This window comes from Bombina bombina, chromosome 3 (genome assembly GCF_027579735.1).
Source record: "Bombina bombina isolate aBomBom1 chromosome 3, aBomBom1.pri, whole genome shotgun sequence".
NCBI lineage: Eukaryota > Metazoa > Chordata > Amphibia > Anura > Bombinatoridae > Bombina > Bombina bombina.
Genome location: NC_069501.1, coordinates 300,472,490 through 300,497,064, shown reverse-complemented (window position 1 = coordinate 300,497,064; position 24,575 = coordinate 300,472,490). Strand labels below are relative to the sequence as shown.

General features: G+C 38.0%; 1 protein-coding gene across 1 annotated transcript in view; it reads left to right on the top strand.

Moving 5' to 3' along the window:
* Window positions 1–24,575, top strand: part of CNKSR2 (connector enhancer of kinase suppressor of Ras 2) — a 1,108,533-nt gene that overhangs the window by 209,010 nt on the left and 874,948 nt on the right. Inside the window, exon 6 of the mRNA XM_053705261.1 lies at window positions 19,339–19,380. Within this exon, the coding sequence (XP_053561236.1) occupies window positions 19,339–19,380 (42 nt within the window). The remainder of the gene's footprint in view (window positions 1–19,338; window positions 19,381–24,575) is intronic.

Below are 24,575 nucleotides of genomic sequence, written 5' to 3'. Positions count from 1 at the left end.
CATAACCCTAAAAAGGTTCTTTATAAAAAATCCGATCGAACGAGAATTAATTAATGATAAAAAAGGTTTTCACCATACCAACCTGAAAGCAAAATCCAATTTTTTCCCAACTACTGAAAAAGGAAGGAATATTGAAATGTTCGAAAAGGCAATTAAAAAAGATATTGAAGAAATGAATATTGGAAAAAATAAATATAATTTGACTAAAAAGGAAAATGATACCCTAAAAGAATTACAAAATAACACAAATATTATGATTAAACAGGCGGATAAGGGAGGAGGGATCGTTATATTAAACACTGAAGACTATATCAAAGAGGCCAATAGATTACTAAATGATAATACAACTTATAAGAAAATTCCGACTAATCCCATTAAAAAATTGTCTAAAGAATTATTAAAATTATTAGATAAAGCACACAATATAGGAGTAATTGATGGCAAAGAATATGGTTTCCTTAAAGTAGATTTCCCTAAGACCCCCATCTTTTACTACCTGCCAAAAATCCACAAATCCCTAATAAATCCCCCAGGTAGACCAATTATCTCTGGCATCCAATCCATTACCTCAAATTTATCTGAATTTGTGGATAATTACTTACAACATTATGTGGTTAAATTACCCTCTTACTTAAAAGATTCCACAGAATTATTACAATTATTAAAAAACATAGAATGGAAAAATGATTTAATATTTGCAACCTGTGATGTGTGCTCTTTGTACACCAATATACAGCACAAATTGGGAATTCAGGCAGTTGAACATTTTCTATACAAATATGGAGAAATACAAATTGAACAAATTGAGTTTTTAATTGAAAGTATAACTTTTATATTGAACAACAATTATTTTAATTTTAATAACCAATATTATCTACAAACTAAAGGAACGGCGATGGGTGACTTGGTGCTCTATCGTCGTTTCATAGATGATATTATAATTATTTGGAAAGGGGATGAAGAACTTTTAGATATTTTTATAGAAGATTTTAAAAATAACAGATTTGGTATAGATTTGACTTATGAAAAAAGTAAAACTAAGATAAATTTTCTGGATGTGGATATTATAATCACCAATGATAAGATCACTACTAAAACACATTTTAAAGATGTTGATTCTAATAATTTTATTCATAATAATAGCTGCCACTATAAAAAGTGGCTTGAAAATATCCCTAAAAATCAATTTTTAAGAATCAGAAAAAATTGCAGTGAACAAGATGATTTTATTCAACAATCTACAATTCTAGAAGAAAAATTTAAAAAGAGAGGTTATAATTCGAATCTAATAAAAACAGCTAAACAAAAAGACCAAGAAAGAACACAGGGTGAGCTTTTAATAGGAAAACAACCTAAAGAACGTATAGAAGGTATATTAGATATACCATTTATAACTGATTTTAATATTGAGCACAATAAATTAAGAGGGGTCCTTAATAAACACTGGCATTTGTTGCAAAGAGACCCATTTTTAGGAGAGTCCCTAACTGACAGACCAAGAATTGTTTTTAAAAAAGCAAGAAATTTGAAATCAATTCTAGCACCTAGCACTTTTAAACCAAGGAAAATGAAAAGTATAGACATGGACTTAAAAGGCAACAAATTAGAAGGCTACTATCCTTGCATATCGTGTAAAGCCTGTAAATTTAGCTGTAAAAAAACTAGTGTAACATCTACAGTGACACATAAAGAATTTAAAATCAAGGATTTAATTAGATGTTCTGACAAGAATGTAGTCTACTTAATAGAATGTCCGTGCAAGATGCAATATTTAGGTGAGACCTCACGCATGTTGAGGGACAGAATTAGGGAACACCTACTTAATATTGAAAATGGTGTACAAGGCCACCTACTCTCCAAACATTTTAAAGAAGCCCATAATAAAAACCCTAAGGGACTAAAATATTGGGGCCTGAGAAAAATCACACAGGATTGGAGAGGTGGAGATATGAATAAAAAACTTTTAAAAACTGAGGCTGAACTAATTTTTAAATTTAAAACGCTAACACCACTAGGGCTAAATGCTGAATTGGATCTTAACCCTTTTATTTAATTTATAATATATTAAATTTATAATATATTTTTGGATCATAGATTTTAGAGAATACAATTTTAATATATAGCGGATGCATTTTAACAATAACTATATGTCCACCCCTAAATAACTTTTAAATGTGTAATAAATAAATTTTATATGTATTTTAAAATTAGAATTGTATTATTTTCTCAAATTTGTTTTTTATTATGTACTATAGGTATAGGCAAACTAAGTAATTAAAATAAATATAATATTCTGAATTTTAACCTAATACTAATTGGTAGTAAGCTATATTATATGTATTGAAAAATATTATCATTAGGAATAGAGTTATGATAATGTTAACTGTTTTTAAAATATGTATAAGGATTAATATGAGGCATAAGCGTGTTAAATGAATTTATTAATATGAGGCATAAGCGTGCCAAATGAACTGACTAACATTAGGCATAAGTGTGTCAAATAACTGACTAATATGAGGCATAAGAGTGTCAAATGAAACAATTAACATGAGGCATAAGTGTGTCAAATGAACTAATATGAGGCCAGAAGCGTGGCAAATGAACTATTCTGATCAACTATCCAATAAAAACTGCAGTTTAAATGGGATATGTATAAAGGCATGATGGGAAGTCCACAGGCACATCTTGAAAAAAGCATTTCTGCTGAAACGCGTAGATGATCGGACCTGTGGAAGCTGGCCAGCTCTATCTATGCCTTATTGAACGCTCTATCCTGTATAATTGCAAAAAGTTAAACGGCAACTACAGTGATCTAAATCACGGAAGAGACCTGTTGTGCATAAGCAAAACTCTGCTATATGGAATCATAGCAATTGGATCTATCCCCATTTGAGATCTTATTTGAAAAAGCAATCTACCGGTAACCTGACTGAGCTATTGGCGGAGAAGTGGTATCACGTGAATGTTACACGTCACAGCCGGAGCTAACGGCTGACTCAGAAGACGCCAACACCTGGAGAGGTCAGGGAAAGGTTTTTTAAAAATATTTGCCTTTCGGATTCTGGTGAGTTTGTGTACCCATTTGGGGCTTCGTAAAAAGATCTTTAAAACGGAATTTATTGCTGCACACAAAAGAAAACAGAACTTATCATTGTGTCATAAAATATTGACTTACTACTTTTACATAAAAGTTTGGCAAGCAAGGGATACAAGGTTATAACATTGCCTCAATACAGACTTTCAAGCATTTGCACACTAATATTCGAAAAAGTCAGTTTGAGATATAACTATCGTTCACTACATTTATTGCTACAACAAGTAGCGAGATTTTGATAGAAAAGTATCACTGCAAATAATTGCAATATATGGTTAAAAAAGGACACGCTGAAACAAGCCTCTTAGTTTTATTCTTACATACATTCTTCACATACAAGAAAATAGAAAGCGCTGGTTGTTATAATAAGTTTGGAACATTATGCTATACAAAAAGCATATACATATATGTGGGGAAATTCACAAAATATTCATTAAAATGTAGATATGTAGATATATAGTTGGAAAGAAAACACAGATGGATTTCAACAGTTCTCCTTCAGATCAGAATATGTCAGACTTCTTGTTTAATCCCCTTTTGGATGTCCACTTACTTTATATTACCTCAATCGCTATGAGGTAAGGATTAGACGGTAAGGATTAGTGTATCTGCCCTCAAATAGATCTTTTCACAGGGACTTTTCTTAGGAAGGTGATGCCTTTTGTCAATGGTAGAAACCTCCAGGTTAAATACTTTTCCCAGGTCGATCACTGTATGTTCTTGTGGGTCTCATAAAACAATGAATGAGAAAAAAACAGCAAAATAGTGTAATACTGTTTATTAAAATCACAAAATAAAAATATTTAATACATCACACTCACATTTAAAAACCTCATATATGAGGTATTGATACAGCGCATAAAGAACCCCACAAAACGGTATTCTTCTTTACAGCTCCCAATAAACAGTTCATACAGCTGATTTTCTATCCCTTTGATATTCAGTGTTAATAGCAAGGAATGGAGCACATCTCTGTAAAGTCTGGTGCTTAATCCCAAGAAAAACAAAGGGTCTAAAATACACTATAAAAACTCAAAACAGCAAGGGTCTTATAAGTAAAGACCCCAATCTTGCTACCCTTATGCGTTTCGAAGGTCAGTAAAGCTTTTCAGAGCACTCTGAAGAGCTTTACTGACCTTCGAAACGCGTAAGATTTATGTACTTTTTTGGGGGGTTTTATTGTCTGTTTTTAAGACTGTTTTTCAAGAAAGTTGTTAAAAATAATGGCTTTTATGTCAGCTGTAGGACCCCGCCCCTCTTAGGGAGGTTCTGATTCTGAGATGTCAGATGTTTTTTGGCGCTTTTTTCATTTCCTGCAAGAGTGAGGTGCCCATATTTCAGATGGCTCTGCTGTTTAGAAGGTTTCTTGCTGTTTTTGCTTCTCTGGAAATCCGGATTGTAAATGGGGTTGTTTTTTCCCTCAGTTTGCTGCGGGTTGCCTGGGGTATGTTTTCTTAATTTGGTAAATTTAAAGGGAACATTTATTTAAGAACGTTTTTTTGTTCTGTATTATATCCTTTGTTAAAAGATATAAAAAAAGTTAGTTTTTTTTTTTTAATTTGCTTCTTTTTGTATTATGGATCAGGAGGCTGTGCAGGATGTTAGCTGTAGCTCATGTTTTGATGCCCAGGTGGAACCGACAGTACCTTTTTGTTCATGTATTGAAAGAACTTTAGCTTATAGAGTTTTTGACCCTGAGCCATCATTAGCTAAGGCGGATGCTGTACAGGAGCCTCCTGTTTCAGATGTGCCACAGCTTTCTCCTCAAGCATCCCAATCCTATTCGTCTGCACATGCAGTGCCCTGCGTTTCCTCTCATGCTCCGTCTGTAGTTATTTTGCAAGATATTGCTGCCCATGTATCTTCTGCGGTATCTGAGGCGCTGTCTGCTTTTCCCATGCTGCAGGGAAAATGCAAAAGGAAATTTAAGGAAACAGTAAGTAGGGTTTCTGATCCTGAATTGGCTAATCAAAGTATTTCCTCTCAGAAGTCTGAGGATGAAGATTCTTTGGGAGCATCTGAGGGTAAAATGTCGGATTCAGGCAGTATAATTCCCTCTACTGATGCTGAAGTTGTGTGGAAGACTTGCTCAACTAAGAATTGATTTAAACAATTATTTTTTTCTGTACCTTTGATTTCACAAATGCTATTAAATGTACAGATTGGTTTGAACTTCATGTCTCCAAGGATGTTGCTGTTAAGGCACTGCCACAGCTTTCTCCTTTTATGTCCCAAGCCTATATGGCGTCACAATCACTGCCGTGTGGTTCTTCTCAATCTCCTGGAGGAGTGCATTTGCTTACAGAAGTTGCAAGCTCAGGTATCTTCTGCGGTATCTGTGGCTTGGTCTGTTTTCCTTTACTTCAGGGAAAGGGCAAGAGGACATGTTAAGTCTCAGATAAGAGGGTTTCTGCTCCACATACTGTTACGCAGGTTTGTCTTCTTTCAAGTTAGTGAGGAGGATTCGCCGGTAGCTTCTGAGGCTGAAATCTCAGATCTGGACAGTATAATTCCTTCATCTGTTACTGAAGTGGTATCCTTTAGTTGTTTGCTTCAAAGCCTCTTATATTTTCAGGAGGTCTTGGCTGACTGGATGACACCGATCCCTATCGTTGTCTTTCCTTTTGAGTTTTGTGAACTTTATCAGTTTTATATTTTTCTTTCCTCTCTGGAAGGGTTCTAGACGTGCTGTGAGATGTTCACAGGAATGTTATAGAGAATCTGAGGATATTTCTCCCTGTCTCACGTCCTTTTTAGGATTTCCTGTCGCTATCTCTCTTGAAATGCACAGTGTCTTTAGTAGAAGGGAACTTTCTATTTTTAATCAGAGAACTTAGTTCTCTGCAGAGATAAACTAGTTTTTTTCTGACATAGTTAAGAAGCTGGAGTTTTAATTGTTCATTTAGAGCAATTTCTTGTCTTATTAGACTTGCTGTACTAGCCGCTGGGAATTGTGGCTGAAATCCATGGTCAGCTAAGAAGCCTACCTTTGGTTTAGTCCTACAGCCTAGGCTTTATAGTTCTGCAGTTGCAGATTCAATTATTTCTGTTTCCTCCAAATACACACGTCTAGTGTCTCCTTTTAAGGATGAGACTTTGTTTGGGTCATGCCTTTTCAAGTCCAATCTAAGGTTTTCCTCCTAGGGGCAGATTTCTCTTTCTAGAGTATCTGCAATCCAAGTAGGATGAGAGGCATTCCTTGAACTGGATTTAGGGTCTTCATCTCTGGGATTGACAGTTCCAGTACCAGTTTGGGAACGGGATATAGGTATTTACCTCATATATTTCAGATTCTGTCCTTCAAAGTAGTATCTTAGTATCTCCTTTAGTTCTAGTGGGCCTGTTCATAACGAACTTAGACCTGAGAGATTTATTGTTTCCTTAATCGGAATCTTCTCTAGTTTTCTTAGTTTGCGCCATCCCCAGTCAGACCTGCAAGTGTGTTTTTCTGGACAATATATAGTTCGGGTATCATCCTGACTTCGAGCTAACTCTCTTTTAAGAGATCTTGTCCAATCTTCTTTTCCAGAGATGGGAAATGAATCTGGAGAAGAGTTCCCTTGTTCTATCCACAAGGGTGGATAGCTTAGCCATCTTCCAACCAGGAGGTTGGGAGTTTGGATTTAGCTGCAGTTGATATTTCTTCACTTTTCTGTAACCCTGTGTATGGAGGGAATTGGTCTTATGGTATTCCATGGACATCATTCCTTTTGCTATTTTCCATGACATGGAGAACTTTCAGATCTGTCTTAAAGGATAGATTTAGATCAGATGACATGAGACTTTCTTCCATAGTATTTTTTCAGGAGTATCTATCTCTGGGTGCGTGCTTCTGGAGATATTTTTGGGTGATGTGAACTCGGATGCCAACCTGCTGTGGTAAGCTGTCTGGGTCTTGTTTAAGGATTATGGACTCAGAAGTTTCTGCTCTCCTCTTTATACACCTTGGAGTTGAGAGCAATTTGTAATGCTCTGATGACTTGATCTCAGTTGTCCCTAGCTTGGTTTCAGTCGGACAATATCACCTCTAGGGTTTTAGTTTTGTCTAAGCGGGGGGGTTTCTGAATTTTTTATCCTTTCTCCAGGGTGGTCTGGAGAAGGGTTTGTCAGTCAGTACTCTGAAGGGTCAGTTGTCTACATTTTCCCCCCTCTTTTGCACTCTCCCCTCTTTTGCTCTATCTCCACCTCTTTTGCTCTCTTTTGCTCTCTCCCCCCTCTTTTGCTCTCTCCCCCCTCTTTTGCTCTCTCCCCCCTCTTTTGCTCTCTCCCCCCTCTTTTGCTCTCTCCCCCCTCTTTTGCTCTCTCCCCCCCCTCTTTTTGCTCTCCCCCACCTCTTTTGCTCTCTCCCCCCCTCTTTTGCTCTCTCCCCCCTCTTTTGCTCTCTCCCCCCTCTTTTGCTCTCTCCCCCCCCTCTTTTGCTCTCTCCCCCCCTCTTTTGCTCTCTCCCCCCCTCTTTTGCTCTCTCCCCCCCTTTTGCTCTCTCCCCCCCTCTTTTGCTCTCTCCCCCCCTCTTTTGCTCTCTCCCCCCCTCTTTTGCTCTCTCCCCCCCTCTTTTGCTCTCTCCCCCCCTCTTTTGCTCTCTCCCCCCCTCTTTTGCTCTCTCCCCCCCCTCTTTTGCTCTCTCCCCCCCCTCTTTTGCTCTCTCCCCCCCTCTTTTGCTCTCTTCCCCCCCTCTTTTGCTCTCTTCCCCCCCTCTTTTGCTCTCTTCCCCCCTCTTTTGCTCTCTTCCCCCCTCTTTTGCTCTCTTCCCCCCTCTTTTGCTCTCTTCCCCCCTCTTTTGCTCTCTTCCCCCCTCTTTTGCTCTCTTCCCCCCTCTTTTGCTCTCTTCCCCCCTCTTTTGCTCTCTTCCCCCCTCTTTTGCTCTCTCCCCCCTCTTTTGCTCTCTCCCCCCTCTTTTGCTCTCTCCCCCCCTCTTTTGCTCTCTCCCCCCCTCTTTTGCTCTCTCCCCCCCTCTTTTGCTCTCTCCCCCCCTCTTTTGCTCTCTCCCCCCCTCTTTTGCTCTCTCCCCCCCTCTTTTGCTCTCTCCCCCCTCGTTTGCTCTCTCCCCCCCTCGTTTGCTCTCTCCCTCCCCCCTCTTTTGCTCTCTCCCTCCCCCCTCTTTTGCTCTCTCCCTCCCCCCTCTTTTGCTCTCTCCCTCCCCCCTCTTTTGCTCTCTCCCTCCTCCCTCTTTTTTCTCTCTCCCTCCTCTTTTTTCTCTCTCCCTCCTCATTTTTCTCTCTCCCCCTCTTTTTTCTCTCTCCCTCTTTTTTCTCTCTCTCTTCCCCTCTTTTTTCTCTCTCTCTTCCCCTCTTTTTTCTCTCTCTCTTCCCCTCTTTTTTCTCTCTCTCTCCCCCTCTTTTTTCTCTCTCTCCTCCCTCTCTTTTGCTCTCTCCCCTAAATCCCCCCTCTCTTGCTCTCCCTCCCCCTCTATCCCCTCTCTTTTGCTCTCTCCCCTCTGTTTTGCTCTCTCTCCCCCTCTATCCCCCCTCTTGCTCTCTCTCCCCTCTCTTTTGCTCTCTCCCCTCTCTTTTGCTCTCTCTCCCCTCTCTTTTGCTCTCTCTCCCCTCTTCTGTTCTCACCCCCCTCTTCTGCTCTCTCCGACCTCTCTTTTGCTCTCTCTCCCCCCTCTTCTGCTCTCTCTCTCTCTCCCTCTTTTGCTCTCTCTCTCTCTCCCTCTTTTGCTCTCTCTCTTTTGCTCTCTCTATCTCTCTCTCCCCCTCTTTTGCTCTCTCTATCTCTCTCTCTCCCTCTTTTGCTCTCTCTATCTCTCTCTCTCTCCCTCTTTTGCTCTCTCTCTCTCTCCCTCTTTTGCTCTCTCTCTCTCTCCCTCTTTTGCTCTCTCTCTCTTTCCCTCTTTTGCTCTCTCTCTCTCTCTCCCCCTCTTTTGCTCTCTCTCTCCCCCTCTTTTGCTCTCTCTCTCTCTCCCCCTCTTTTGCTCTCTCTCTCTCTCCCCCTCTTTTGCTCTCTCTCTCTCCCCCTCTTTTGCTCTCTCTCTCTCCCCCTCTTTTGCTCTCTCTCCTCTCCCCCCCTCTTTTGCTCTTTTGCTCTCTCTCCTCTCCCCCCCTCTTTTGCTCTCTCTCCTCTCCCCCCCTCTTTTGCTCTCTCTCCTCTCCCCCCCCTCTTTTGCTCTCTCTCCTCTCCCCCCCCTCTTTTGCTCTCTCTCCTCTCCCCCCCCCCCCCCTCTTTTGCTCTCTCTCCTTCCTCTTTGTCACTGTGTCTCGGCCATGCACACTTCCACCTGACCACGCCCACATCATGGGGGCTACTGTCAATCATGCCCCCTTCATGCGCACATCCGGCCACGCTACCATCATGGCTCTACCACCCGGCCACGCCCCCCACTACGGCACCCATCCTCTTTGCTGCTTAAGGCTAGGTATGTTTGTCCTCATGCAGTCTTTACTGCACATGACTGCATCTGACAAACATACCTGGCCTTTTATTATATAGGATATGTGTGTGTGCGCGCGCGTGTGTGTATATGCATTTATATATATTTTTATATATATATATATATATATATATATATATATATATATATATATATATATATAAAATCATTTATATTGTGATTTGCAAGTGTAATAGCATGAGAGTATTATAATGTAAGCATCATCCCTTATTCAAAGTACTGTATAGGTTTCCTTGTGCTCTTTGGAAGGAGTGAATATTTAATTTTTATGCTGTCATTAGCAGACCGTATTCCATCCTTTTCCGTCTAATTCTAATAGGGATTTATGGATGTGTGATTGTACACAATTTTGTAAATTTGAGTCATATATGCAGTTAGGTCAAATTCATTGTTGTTGATGTATTTCCTATGTATTATTTATTCTTAAAATACGATAGATATACTTTATTTTGGGGACATTATCTTAAGTATAAGTGTGAGTAAAATGTAATGTGGCCCCTAGATAATATCACCTACTTTTCATATGAAAAATGTTTGGGTGCTCTGTAATAGAGTTTAGGGATTAAAAAACACACTCAAATTAAACCCTGTACTTTAATAGAAATGATTAACAATTTATTAACATGGAATTAGTTTTAACTTTGTAATCAACACAGTTCATTGAAGTTCCATGTAATATTGGGGAAAAAAATACCACAACATTTTATGGAGCACAAATAAAAAGTAAGATAATACAGGTTGATGTGTAATTTGGCAGGTATTGGAATATAAATGACCCCTAGACAATACCTTTAGTCAAGTTCCTAGTAAACCATTTATTTTTGTTATCCATTTCCTTTTCATCACTGATAGTTGATATAGCAGAACAACTTTAATACGGTGTTAGTGTGTCAATCATCAAATCTTGTTTCTTTTTTGAGTGAAATAATCATTTTCTATATTTAGAATGAACAAAAATAGAATTTGTTGTGTTTTTCATCCTTTTCAGTCTTTTCTAACTTACAATATAAACTTTTTATTTTTGCATAGCAATTATACACAGTATGTAATTCTAATGACTGATGATCTGTACTCACGTTAGAGTAACCTATGAGGTTCATTCATTTGACAGAAGCAGTTTTCCTCAAAGGGTAACTGAACCCACATTTTTTATTTCATGATTCAGATAGATCATGAAATTTTAAGCAACTTTCTAATTTACTCCTATTATCAAATTTTCTTTATTCTCTTGCTATCTTTATTTCAAATGCAAGAATGTAAGTTTAGATGCCGGCCCATTTTTGGTGAACAACCTGGGTTGTTCTTGCTGATTGGTGGATAAATTCATCCACCAACAAAGTGCTGTTCAGAGTACTGAACAAAACAAAAGCTTAGATGCATTCTTTTTCAAATAAAGATAGCAAGAGAATGAAGAGAAATTGATAATAGGAGTAAATTAGAAAGTTGCTTAAATTTGCATGCTCTATCTGAATCACGAAAGAAACATTTTGGGTTCAGTGTCCCTTTAATTGTAATTTATGTTGCTTTTTGTTTCCCACTGGTTTATTAAACATATAGCTCACTCATTTTAAAAGAACAAAATTAGAAATTTCTGTTTCATATTTTTTTTTTCTTTCTTAGCGCTGAAATAAAAAAAAAGCAAGTGTTTAGATATCCTGTGTTAAAGGGATATGAAACCCCAAAAAAATATTTTGCTTTTCAGACAAAGCATACAATTTTAAAAAGTATCCAATTTACTTCTTCAAATTTGCCTCATTCCTATAGTATTATTTTTTTTTAAGATATCTATGTAGGTGTCTAGAGCATATAATTGTTGTTTATTTAGCATTTCAAGGCAAACATGTCCAACCAAATATTTCATATTTCCGTTAAATCGGCATTTAACTTAAAAACTATTTTCTATAAACTTTTTTGGTATGCATAAGGAAAAAACATGCTTTCATTTTAATTCCCTGCTATTCCTTTATTTGCAATAAAACATATTTGCTGATTTTACACTGCAGGAAGCTAGAGGGCATTCCGTTAAAGGGACATATTTTACTCCAGAATTCTTATTGATTAAAAAGATAGATAATACCTTTATTACCCATTCCCCAGTTTTGCATAACCAACTCGGTTATGTTAATATACTTTTTACCTCTGTGATTACCTTGTATCTAAGCCTCTGCAGACTGCCCCCTTATTTCAACTCCCTCCTTAGAGTCTAACAGGATCCATCATAATTAAAGGAACACTAAAGTCAAAATTAAATTGAAATTATTTGTATAGAGCATGACATTTTATACAAGTTTCAGATTCACTTTTATCAATTTTGTGTGTCTTTAGCCATGTCTTTAGCCATCTGGCAGCATTGTTTGCAATTATGTATAACATTGCTATACACATTGTTGCAAATACTGCTGCCAGATGGCTAAAAACTTGTGCACGCTCCTAAGCTCCATTCAGGCTACCTAGGTTTGTTCTTCAACAAAATATATCAAAAGAAAAAAGCAAATTGGATAATAGTAGTAAACCGGAAAGTTGTTTAAAATTGCAAGTTCTATCTAAGTCATACATTTTTATTTTTAAATTTAATTTTTCAGGATTGGGAAATTTACCTGAGCCTGAAATATTCTTCTCAGTGATTGATTAGATCAGACCACAAGCTCAAAGGATAACAAGAAAACAAAGAAAATATAATAGAAGTAAATTGGAAAGTTTTTTTAAAATGAGTTGCTCTATCTGAATCATGAGACAAAGATCTTGGTTTTATGTCCCTTTAAAGCTTTAACAATAAATAGGATGAAATAGTGATGACTGGAAAACAACTGCTCATGTCAATTAACTTGAGTTTAGGCCTCTTCCAATGTAAAATGGGGTACTGTATGGGGTTAAATTGGATTGCTTGAACATTTTATTAGGATAATTGGTCATTCATTTCTGTCATATATTTAATATACATAGACATTGCAAACATGTGTAGTTATTCTTATTGTAATGCACACTGCCATACTGTTGTGTTATTTATTTGTTCTTTCAGTGTATGATTGTAGAAGTGAAATTGGAGTTCCCCCATTGGCGCGTAGCATGATTCTACTCAGTTTTACACTGAGGCTGTTTAGTACATGCTTACAGCTGTTGTGGTTAGAGCCGTATAATCAACTTGTAATGCAAGTTAAAGATCAAATACAAGACATTTTACCAGCTTAAAATATTTTAGGAATGTTAATATGTAAAACCTAATGATTCATTAATCCTATCCTATAAACAGTGTTTTAAAATCAGAACCCTACTGATCTATATTTAGCTGCTGTCTGTGGAACTGTCTGCTTTCAGTGTCTTATCATCCAAACCTAAGGAGAAATAAAATGGCAGAAGCACTTATGCAGAGAAATGTGTTTGTATATAAATAGAGATACTTTTGAAATGGGTCAGACAGGTGGAGGGGAAATCACACAATCACCTATTTAGAAGTATATTGGTAGCTGGAAAAATACGTAATTGGGACAAAATGGGTGATTGAGTAGATATTTCAGACACGAGAGAGAAGCCAATGGCATTTTAAAAAACATTTAAAGGGACACTGAACCCAAATTTTTTCTTTTGTGATTCAGATAGAGCATGACATTTTAAACAACTTTCTAATTTACTCCTATTATTAAATTTTTTTTATTCTCTTGGTATCTTTATTTGAAATGCAAGAATGTAAGTTTAGATGCCGGCCCATTTTTGGTGAACAACCTGGGTTGCCCTTGTTGATGGGTGGATAAATTAATCCACCTGTAAAAAGTGCTGTCCAGAGTACTGAACTAAAAAAAAAGCTTAGATGCCTTCTTTTTCAAATAAAGATAGTAAGAGAACGAAGTCAAATTGATAATAGGAGTAAATTAGAAAGTTGCTTAAAATTGCATGCTCTATCTGAATAATGAAAGAAAAAAAATTGGGTTCAGTGTCCCTTTAACCCCTTAATGACCACAGCACTTTTCCATTTTCTGACCGTTTGGGACCAAGGCTATTTTTACATTTCTGCAGTGTTTGTGTTTAGCTGTAATTTTACTCTTACTCATTTACTGTACCCACACATATTATATAACGTTTTTCTCGCCATTAAATGGACTTTCTAAAGATACCATTATTTTAATCATATCTTATAATTTACTATAAAAAAAAAATATAAAATATGAGGAAAAAATGGAAAAAAACACACTTTTTCTAACTTTGACCCCCAAAATCTGTTACACATCTGCAACCACCAAAAAACACTCATGCTAAATAGTTTCCAAATTTTGTCCTGAGTTTAGAAATACCCAATGTTTACATGTTCTTTGCTTTTTTTTGCAAGTTATAGGGCAATAAATACAAGAAGCACTTTTCTATTTCCAAACCACTTTTTTTCAAACTTAGCGCTAGTTACATTGGAACACTGATATCTTCCAGGAATCCCTGAATATCCCTTGACATGTATATATTTTTTTTTTAGAAGACATCCCAAAGTATTGATCTAGGCCCATTTTGGTATATTTCATGCCACCATTTCACCACCAAATGCGATCAAATAAAAAAAAATTGTTCACTTTTTCACACATTTTGTTACAAACTTTAGGTTTCTCACTGAATTTATTTACAATTATGGCACAAATGGTTGTAAATGCTTCTCTGGAATCCCCTTTTTTCATAAATAGCAGACATATATGGATTTGGTGTTGCTTTTTGGTAATTAGAAGGCCGCTAAATGCCACTGCGCACCACACGTGTATTATGCCCAGCAATGAAGGGGTTAATTAGGGAGCATGAAGGGAGCTTGTAGGGTTAATTTTAGCTTTATTGTAGTGTAGTAGACAACCCTAAGTATTGATCTAGGCCCATTTTGGTATATTTCATGCCACCATTTCAACGCCAAATGCGATTAAATAAAAAAAAAAGTAAAATTTTTCACAGTTTTAGGTTTCTCACTGAAATCATTTACAAACAGCTTGTGCAATTATGGCACAAATGGTTGTAAATGCTTCTCTGGGATCCCCTTTGTTGAGAAATAGCAGACATACATGGCTTTGGCGTTGCTTTTTGGTAATTAGAAGGCCGCTAAATGCCGCTGCGCATCACACGTGTATTATGGCTAGCAGTGAAGGGGTTAATTAGGTAGCATGTAGGGAGCTTGCAGGGTTAATTTTAGCTTTAGTGTAGAGATCAGCCTCCCACCTGACACATTACACCCCCTAATCCCTCCCAAACAGCTCTCTTCCCTCCCCCACCCCACAATTGTCCCCGCCATGTTAAGTACTGGCAGAAAGTCTGCCAGTACTAAAAAAAAAAGCTATCCTTGATAAAAAATAAATAAAAAAAGGCATATTTACATATGCTGCTCTGGAGGATCCCCCCTTAGCCCCCAACCTCCCTGATACCCCCAAACAGCTCTTTACCCATCCCCCTCTAACTTATTAGTAGCCATCTTTGGTACTGGCAGCTGTCTGCCAGTACCCAGTTTATAGTAAAACATGTTTTTATTATTTTTTTAAATCATTTTCTGTAGTGTAGCTTGCCCCCCCCCAAAAGACCAATCCACCACCCCCTCCCAGATCTCTTAGATCGACATATATTTAAATATATTTGGCAATCACTGCCACTTTTCTCCCATCATTTTTCTGTAGTGTAGTGGTTCCCACCCGCTCCCTACCCCCGCGCGCGCGCCCCCTCGTGCACGCGCGCGCACCCGGCGTTCCCGCCCACGATCCCGCCCCCCTCCACATCATACGGCCCATCGATGGCTGCCCACCCACCAACGAAACCGGCCATCGATGTCCGGTACAGAGAGGGCCACAGAGTGGCTCTCTCTGCATCGGATGGCCAAGGGGGGTTATTGCAGGATGCCTCGATGTTGAGGCATCACTGCAATAACCGGAAAGCAGCTGGAAGCGAGCAGGATCGCTTCCAGCTGCTTTCCAGACTGAGGACGTACGCCATACGTCCTCAGGCGTTAAGTGTATTTTTTTTGAGGACGTATGTCGTTAAGGGGTTAATAAACATATTTTTATAATGTGCAGCAGCCATACTTGCATGTTACAATGTGATTAAAGGGACATAAAACCCCACATTTCAGATTCAGATAGTGTGAAATGTTCAAAAACTTAATTTACTTCTGTTATCAAATTTACTTAGTTCTTACTTTTGATATCCTTTGAATCCTCTGTCTGAATCACTATATATATTTTTTCCATTCGCATTGCCTTCTAAAATAGTTTTGGTGATATTTATTATTCATGTATAATCCCTATACAATAAATTATATTGTTTTCTTCAATTTTTAGTTGGGAAACCCAGGCTACTGGATGTTTTTAAAGCACTGATGTATTGAACCACTTTCTTTTCTGGAATACTAGATCAACTGGTAAATGCAGCGCTGCACTGTATTTCCTCCAGGCATTATGATACATAAACAATGTGATTTCTGTGAATTTGGGAGAAAACAATTAAATATGTTATCTGCTGTAGAAAAGTTGTTAATTTTTTGTTCGAAGAGAATTATAAAGACTATTATCATTGCAAATATTGTCACTTTAAAACTATATATATAAGGAACATGACAACCCCAGACGATCGTTTCGGCCTATTATGGGCCTCAGCGCTTCTTCCCCTTGTATGCAAATTAATTATGACTCTAGGGAAGTCTCCCTATGTGTGATAGGGGCAACCAGATATGGACTCCTTGGCCAGTGCTGCTAAGAGGAATGTGGCTGCACCTCACCGATGAGGCCCATAATAGGCCAAAACGATCGTCTGGGGTTGTCATGTTCCTTGTTCAAAGGAGAATTGCCTGGTATTTTGGGGCTGGACCGACCTTGACTGGCGGGGTCAGACTGATATGCTTCAGGATAGTTTTCCTATGTAAAAGCTCACTGGTCTAAAAGAGGCTGCTCCAGGTGGTAGAACGCCAGAGAACTAGCTGATGAGCTGCTGTTCATTCCTGTTAGAGCGCTTCTCCCCCTTGTATGCAAATTAATTATGACCCTAGGGAAGTCTCCCTATGGGTGATAGGGGCAACCAGATATGGACTCCTTGGCCAGTGCTGCTTAGAGGAATGTGGCTGCACCTCACCGATGAAGCCCATAATAGGCCGAAACGATCGTCTGGGGTTGTCATGTTCCTTGTTCAAAGGAGAATTGCCTGGTATTTCGGGACTGGACCAACCTTGACTGGCGGGGTCAGACTGATATGCTTCAGGATAGTTCCAATGTAAAAGCTCACTGGTCTAAAAGAGGCTGCTCCAGGTGGTAGATCGCCAGAGAACTAGCTGATGAGCTGTTGTTCGTTCCTGTTAGAGTGCTTCTCCCCCTTGTATGCAATATATATATATATATATAGGATCAAGCAAAGAAAGGATGCACTTGCCAGGATTTTCAGTGTTACCTTTTAATGTAACGTTTCAGTGTTTTAGCCCCTTCGTCAGACAAACAAACTGTTTGTTTGTCTCGAACCGTGAGTGCTGGCCTGCTGGATATTTTATATTTATATTTGTGTGTGTATATAATATGTTACAGTATTATTATCTGAAAGAATTTCCAATTTAAAGGGACATTCCAGTCAAAATTTAAATGCACATAGATGAATTACACCTTTGAATAGAGACATATTTGTGATACATGTATTGGCAAACCTGCTTCTGGTAAAAGTTGACACTGTTTTAGTGTGAGTATTTTTCTCTCCGCGTGCATGCGAAGCATAGGTAGATATTGTCAGTGAACGAGCATTGTAAGTACTGCAGCTGCTCAGAACACCAATAGGTCTTGTATCCTGTGAGCCATTAATACATTTGCGTAATTACTAGATGAGCTGAGCAAGTGCTGTGTTTAAAATGCTGGTGCACGGAGCATACTTAAATACACGTTTGAAACAGCTATAGCTTTTATTAGAAGCATTTTTGCTAATACATGTATATTACAAAAATGCTTCTATTCAAAACTGAAATGCACCCATGTGCATTTTAATTTAGGCTGGAATATGCCTTTAAGTTGCAAAGAGTGATATTTTATTAATAAAAAAAATGCTTTCATTTCATATATATTTCACGTGCAGTATTCAGTAGGGCCACATTAAAGCTAAGTATTCTTAATGGCTCAGTTGATGGGATAGTTGGATCGTAGGGTTGTCTTTAGATTTGCCTAAAATATTACAAATGACAGTCTACTCCAGAATTGTTATTGTTTGAAAAGATAGATATTTCCTATATAACTTTACTTTATTCCCCAGTTTTGCATAACCAACACTATTATATTAATACACTTTTTACATCAGTGATTACTTTGCACATTATGTATAAAGCACACAGGAACTAACGCTCTCTAGCTGTGGAAAACTGTAAAAATGCACTGAGATAAGAGACAGCCTTAGCATATGAGCCTAGCTAGGTTTAGAGTTCAACTTAGAATACCAAGAGAACAAGGCAAATTTGATGGTAAAGGTGAATTGGAAAGTTATTTAAAATCACATGCCCTATTTGAATCATGAAAGTTTAATTTTGACTACACTGTCCCTTTAACTAGCCAAATAAGTTATACAACTTGGTGTACAACAGGTGAACATGTCACTTTTTTATTTATTTTTATAGCTTCTATTTGGGGTCTGTGGTATCTGCCAACAATGTATGGGCCAAAATGCAGATGATGTTGTTGTAGCTACAATCTCACAGGAGACAATCTTGTGACTATTGAGTTCTTTGAAGTGTTGCTGCTGTTGTGAGGTCCAGCAGCAACAATGCAGCTACAAATTTATTTGCTGTAGTGGGTGTCGTAGCCATGAGTAGTGATTCAATTTGGAGGTAGTTTTTTTTTTTGCTAGGAAATGTGTTTAGGGTTACAGGTTCATGTTAGGGATCAGTGCTGGCTTTATAGGCTGGAGTTAAAGTATGACTTTAGCAATAGAGACAGAATTGTTAACATAAGGCAATGCAATTCCCTCCACAAGATTAATAGAAGTTTGCCTACTCCAACATTGTCCAGCAGCAGTAATCCCTGAAGCTATCTTATCCTGAAAACATTGTTGCATTCACAGGTTGGGCATCACAATATTATGATTTTAAGATTCTGTTAATATTTTATTATAATCAGTGCAATATGTCATTATATTTTGTTAGAAGCAGATTGAGGCACAAGGGTACATTACATAAAAAGTGTTAATAGCAAGGAAATGCATGTTGTTATTAGGCTTTGATAAAAATACATTGCTGCTTAAGAATTATAAAACAAGATGACATTCCTTTTTAAATCTTGCATTTTACATTGCTGTCAGAGTACTACAACACATGCCAATACACTGTAACCCATGTGTCGTTACATTGTATTGGGAAAGTGGTAACCATATCTGTACAAAATGCAATGTAAAACACACAGACCTAGCTAATTCAGTTGATGAGGATATGTTTGATCCTGGCAAAGAATAGGCACAAAAGTACACTTATATACTGCTTAATGGTTCAGAAGATACACATTATGATTGGTTGGATTGTTAGTGCCTCCTTTTATCAGATACAATGAATGAATGAATGAATGAATGAATGAAAGAAAAAAACTGTTTTCACTAAGGATAAACTGATATAGTAGATTTGTGAAAGGGTAGAGTGTCTTTAAATTCAAGTGTTAATGTTGTTTGAACTAGAGACTTCCTTTTTTTCTCCTTTTGCGAAACATCCTAATTTACTGTGTAAGACCGTTTTTGAATACTGATGGATGAAGTGGCCTAATATATAATAAAGTGTATCAATTATAAATCTCATGATGTGTCTATTTTATTGTTATATTCGTAATTTTAAGAAAATGAATTTAATAATAATGATTTCACTGTATATTAGTAAAATTAATGTAATATTTGTTTCCTCCCTTAGGAGTGCACCGTTTATGAAACAGAAAATAAAATTCTTCATGTGGTAAGGGTTTTTATTTTTTCAATTGAATTTCACACCTTTACTTTTATGTAATACTTCTAATTCAAAAATTTAAATAAACCTCTCCCAACACTTCCTCCTTCCCACCTTGTTGATTCTGAATTCCTCATATTGATAGATGCTACCCTTTCTAGAGAAACCAGTCCGCTTTCTAATGTTGGTTTAACTATTTTCCATGTATCAATGTCATGTGAAAACTCTTTGGACAGAACAGGAATCTCACAGGCCACATAAACAGACTTTTAGAAAAAATGTATTAATTTTTTTAAAATACCAGCCACTATATGTTTAACATATTAAATACATTTCAGGTTGATGTATTTATGTAATAAAGTTTTGTTAAATTGTAACATGTTTGCAAGTTTCTATAAGGACACAGTCAAATTTTCGTTTGGGATCTGCAAGGCTAAAGTACCAAACATTGTTGTGCTGCTGTTGTGAAATGTATTTAATGCACAAACTTTGTTGTGGTTTTTATTAGCTACTGGGCAGTGCAAATACTGTTAAGATAGAGCATGCAATTTTGAGCAACTTTCAATTTTTTTGCATAACCAGCACGGCTATATTATATATTAATATACTTTCTTTCCTAAGATATGGTGAGTCCATGGAATCATCAATTACTAGTGGGAATATCACTCCTGGCCAGCAGGAGGAGGCAAAGAGCACCACAGCAAAGCTGCTATATATGTCACTTCCCTTACCCATAACTCCCAGTCATTCTCTTTGCCTCTGTTCATGGAGGAGGTGAAGTTTTTGGTGTCTGAAGAAAATTGAACTTCAATCAAGATTTTTTTATTTTGAATGCCGGAGTAGGTTTATTCTGACTTCCTCTCAAGACTGGGTGTAGCCGTACTCCATGTTAGTCTCTTCAGTAGGGCAGTGGTGGCTTTAAAGCAGTTAGGAACTTGAGGTGGGCCTTACTGCGTTTTTCTAACATGTTGCTGCCCTAGTATAGAAAGCCTGATTAAGTTTACTCTTTCTTTTTTCACAGACCTCTGTAAGGAGTTGGCGTTTTTCCACGTTGTGTGAGCAGTCGTCCTGCCGGATGGCTAGATGCAGGTAAGTGCCTACTGTACTGGGGCTAGGAGGCTGGCACTTTAGAGCCATTGAAAATATATTGGGTTATCTGCTATTTATTGATGGGATTCAAATAATCCTGAGTGGGGATTGTTAAGGCAGAAGGCAGGCACTGTTAGCATGTGACAGGAGACAGTAATTTAACTCCCTTCATGAATATGAAGGGGTTAATTTCTTATTGGGCTTTAGTTTATTAGAGGCACAAAATATCCATTTGCTCTCTCTGAGCCAGTTTCTAGTTTATTTCTGGAAGAGAAGATTCCATTATTGTTTATCCCTCCATAGCCTAAGGGTCTTGTGAGGTAGGGCCTCTGCATCGATACCTTTATTTAGGGCCTTTATGGGTTTGCATTTACTTTTTGCACTATTTCGCATTTGCTTATTGCAGGCTCTGTTGTTCTGTCGGCTGGGAGGTGCATGCTTTCGATTAATGGCGCAGCTTCTCACAGCCTGGTCAGCTCCTCCCTCTTCTCCAGAGCTGCAAAGACCGCATCTGTGTGTACATACAGCATGTAGTTTGCTGTTTAGATCTTTTATGGCTGTTGTCGTGTAGACAGTCTTGATCTTCCTAAAAACCTTTTTGTGTTATATGGGGGAGAAGAGGGAGAATATATTAGCTCCGTTATTAGTTATCTAATTAAAGAGCCAGTGTGTTGTGTTGTTTCTTTTTGAGACAAAACAGATTCATTTAAAGAGACTACTACTTTAAATGTATAATCTTTATTTCACGGTTTTCTATATTCAGCTTCCTGGTGGGTTTTGTCCCTTTTGGGGGCTATATCAGGGTTCTGTTTATTGTAACACTATGTTAATGTGCAAATCATATTCTATATTCATATATCTATGTAAAAATGCACTGAGATAAGAGACAGCCTTAGCATATGAGCCTAGCTAGGTTTAGAGTTCAACTTAGAATACCAAGAGAACAAGGCAAATTTGATGGTAAAGGTGAATTGGAAAGTTATTTAAAATCACATGCCCTATTTGAATCATGAAAGTTTAATTTTGACTACACTGTCCCTTTAACTAGCCAAATAAGTTATACAACTTGGTGTACAACAGGTGAACATGTCACTTTTTTATTTATTTTTATAGCTTCTATTTGGGGTCTGTGGTATCTGCCAACAATGTATGGGCCAAAATGCAGATGATGTTGTTGTAGCTACAATCTCACAGGAGACAATCTTGTGACTATTGAGTTCTTTGAAGTGTTGCTGCTGTTGTGAGGTCCAGCAGCAACAATGCAGCTACAAATTTATTTGCTGTAGTGGGTGTCGTAGCCATGAGTAGTGATTCAATTTGGAGGTAGTTTTTTTTTTTGCTAGGAAATGTGTTTAGGGTTACAGGTTCATGTTAGGGATCAGTGCTGGGTTTGCATTTACTTTTTGCACTATTTCGCATTTGCTTATTGCAGGCTCTGTTGTTCTGTCGGCTGGGAGGTGCATGCTTTCGATTAATGGCGCAGCTTCTCACAGCCTGGTCAGCTCCTCCCTCTTCTCCAGAGCTGCAAAGACCGCATCTGTGTGTACATACAGCATGTAGTTTGCTGTTTAGATCTTTTATGGCTGTTGTCGTGTAGACAGTCTTGATCTTCCTAAAAACCTTTTTGTGTTATATGGGGGAGAAGAGGGAGAATATATTAGCTCCGTTATTAGTTATCTAATTAAAGAGCCAGTGTGTTGTGTTGTTTCTTTTTGAGACAAAACAGATTCATTTAAAGAGACTACTACTTTAAATGTATAATCTTTATTTCACGGTTTTCTATATTCAGCTTCCTGGTGGGTTTTGTCCCTTTTGGGGGCTATATCAGGGTTCTGTTTATTGTAACACTATGTTAATGTGCAAATCATATTCTATCCAGATTCCAAACGATATGAGTGTGCTCTCCATTTAAAAAAAGCTGTTCTTCAAGTAGCAGTTTACAGGAGAGTAATTATGTCTGCATAATCTGTGACTGTTATAACCCTTCTTAAATTAACTTTAATTTACTGTTTTTAAAAGTGACAGTCTCATTTTTCATTATTATATTAAAAAAATATATTATTTCTTTTTAGGAGAGAATTTGGTTTGGTTTTTGACACTAATATTGTTTACAAATATACAATTATGTGTGTTCTTGTTTCACCAAGTTTCCTGAGATAGGGATAACGCGTGGCCTCTGAACTCAATGTCTCCCAGGATGATGCTGTGTAGGTAATTCCACAGTTTTCTTCTTTCACGTCCCTAGCATTTATGGCGTCACCTGCTGTGCCCTGCAGTTCCTCATCTCCTGGAGGAGTTGTTTGCTGCAGAATCTGCTGCTCAGTTATCTTTTAGGTATCTTTAGCATTATCTGCTTTTCCTTTTTTCAGGGGGAAAATCACTGGGAGGAATATTAGATATTCAGAAAGTAGGGTTTCTGTACCGCGTGCTGCTACTCTGTTTGCCTTCCTCGTAGGTCTGATGAGGAGGATACATCAGTAGTCTCTGAGGATAAATTCTCAGATGTGGACAGTATAATTCCTTTATCTGTTGCAGAAGTTGTATCCTTCAGATTTCAGCCTGAACACCTTCATGTGTGATTAAAGGAGGTTTTTGGCTGCCTTGGAGCGACTCTGATTCGTCTGTCATTGTCAATCCCTAAAGAATCTAGTGATTTTTTTAGATATTAGGAAGATCGTGCTCGCGGGAATGGGAGAGCTACTCTTAGAGTTTTTCTCAGTCTCCTGTCTTTAAGAGGACGTTTCCTGTCACTTAAATGTAGGTTTACTTGGAAACTTGATATTGCCACTGTGGCAAGTGCGGCATCTTATTGGTGCGATGCCTTATTTGTTCCAATTGGTAGGGACTAAGAAGGAGATCCTGAATTGAATTAAGGCTTTTGAACTAGCCAATTTCTTTATTTCTGATACTACCATGCTAGTTTTTAAACAGGGAGCCAAGATATCTAACTTAGCCGAGCTAGCCTGCGGGGCTTTGTGGCTATATCATGGTTAGTGGATTTTTCCAAGCTTCTGGTGTTTTCTTACAAGGGTAAGACCTTGTTTGGTCCGGATCTGACAGGCTTATTTCTGAAAGTTCAGGTTTACTAGGATTACGGCGTTGGACTTAAAGATCCAAAGAACATATGTCTGGGGGGTTTGCACCCCACGTCTGGTACCATTTTAACAGTTTTTCACCCGCAAGACGAAAAGGTGGTGAATCTCTCTATCTTCAATCATGGATATGAGATGTCCCAGATAGGCTGTGGGCATAGTATATCAGGGTTGCTACATGATAGTCATTCTTTCCTTTCCTGGGGCAGGTTCCTTCTCTCAGATTTATCGGCACCAGATATCAGGGAGATAATTGGTAGTGCGTTTGGATCTTATATCCTGTCTGAGGGATTGTTCCAATTCTTGTATGAGAGCAGGATCTGGAATTTTTATCTTTTAGTGGACCTTAAGTGCCTCAACAAGTTGTGTCCCAAGGATTAACTATGGCACTGGTGTGATAAGCACTCCCTTCTGCTCATGATGACCATAGTCCTGAAGGATTCTGAGCTTGACTTTTCTGTCAATCACTTTCAGTTAATTAGTCCCTTATTCAGCTGCTCGTGGAATTTAGGGAGCTTTTGGTTATCTAAAGCTCCTGGTTCTAAATACTTTTACCTTTGGCCTTGTCATGGCTCTCAGAGGGGGCTATATTGCAGGCTTCAGGGAATTACTGTGAGGTCCTTCCTGGATGTCATAATGGTTCAGGCTCCATTTTTTCAACAAGTAAACTCTGAGACCTTGTTGTCTTTTTTTCGTTCCTCGGATGGAAGTAAATCTGAAATTGAGTTTCCTTTTTACAGCTACAGGGGTAGTTTGCTTAGGGACCATATTAGTTTCTCTTCCTTTGAAAATATTTTTGTCAGAGGTCAGACTTTATTTGGCCTTCCAGTAGTTCAATGTATGGAGGTAATGGTCTGATGGTTGATTTATTGGACATCATTCATTTGATCGATTCCATCTGTGAATCTATGGACTGGGGACATTGTGGTCCTGTCTCAGAGGATAGATCTGGATCGGTCGACTCGAGATTTTCTCTGTGGATCGGAGAGGAGTTATTGGTAGAGTGCTCACTTATTTTGCGAG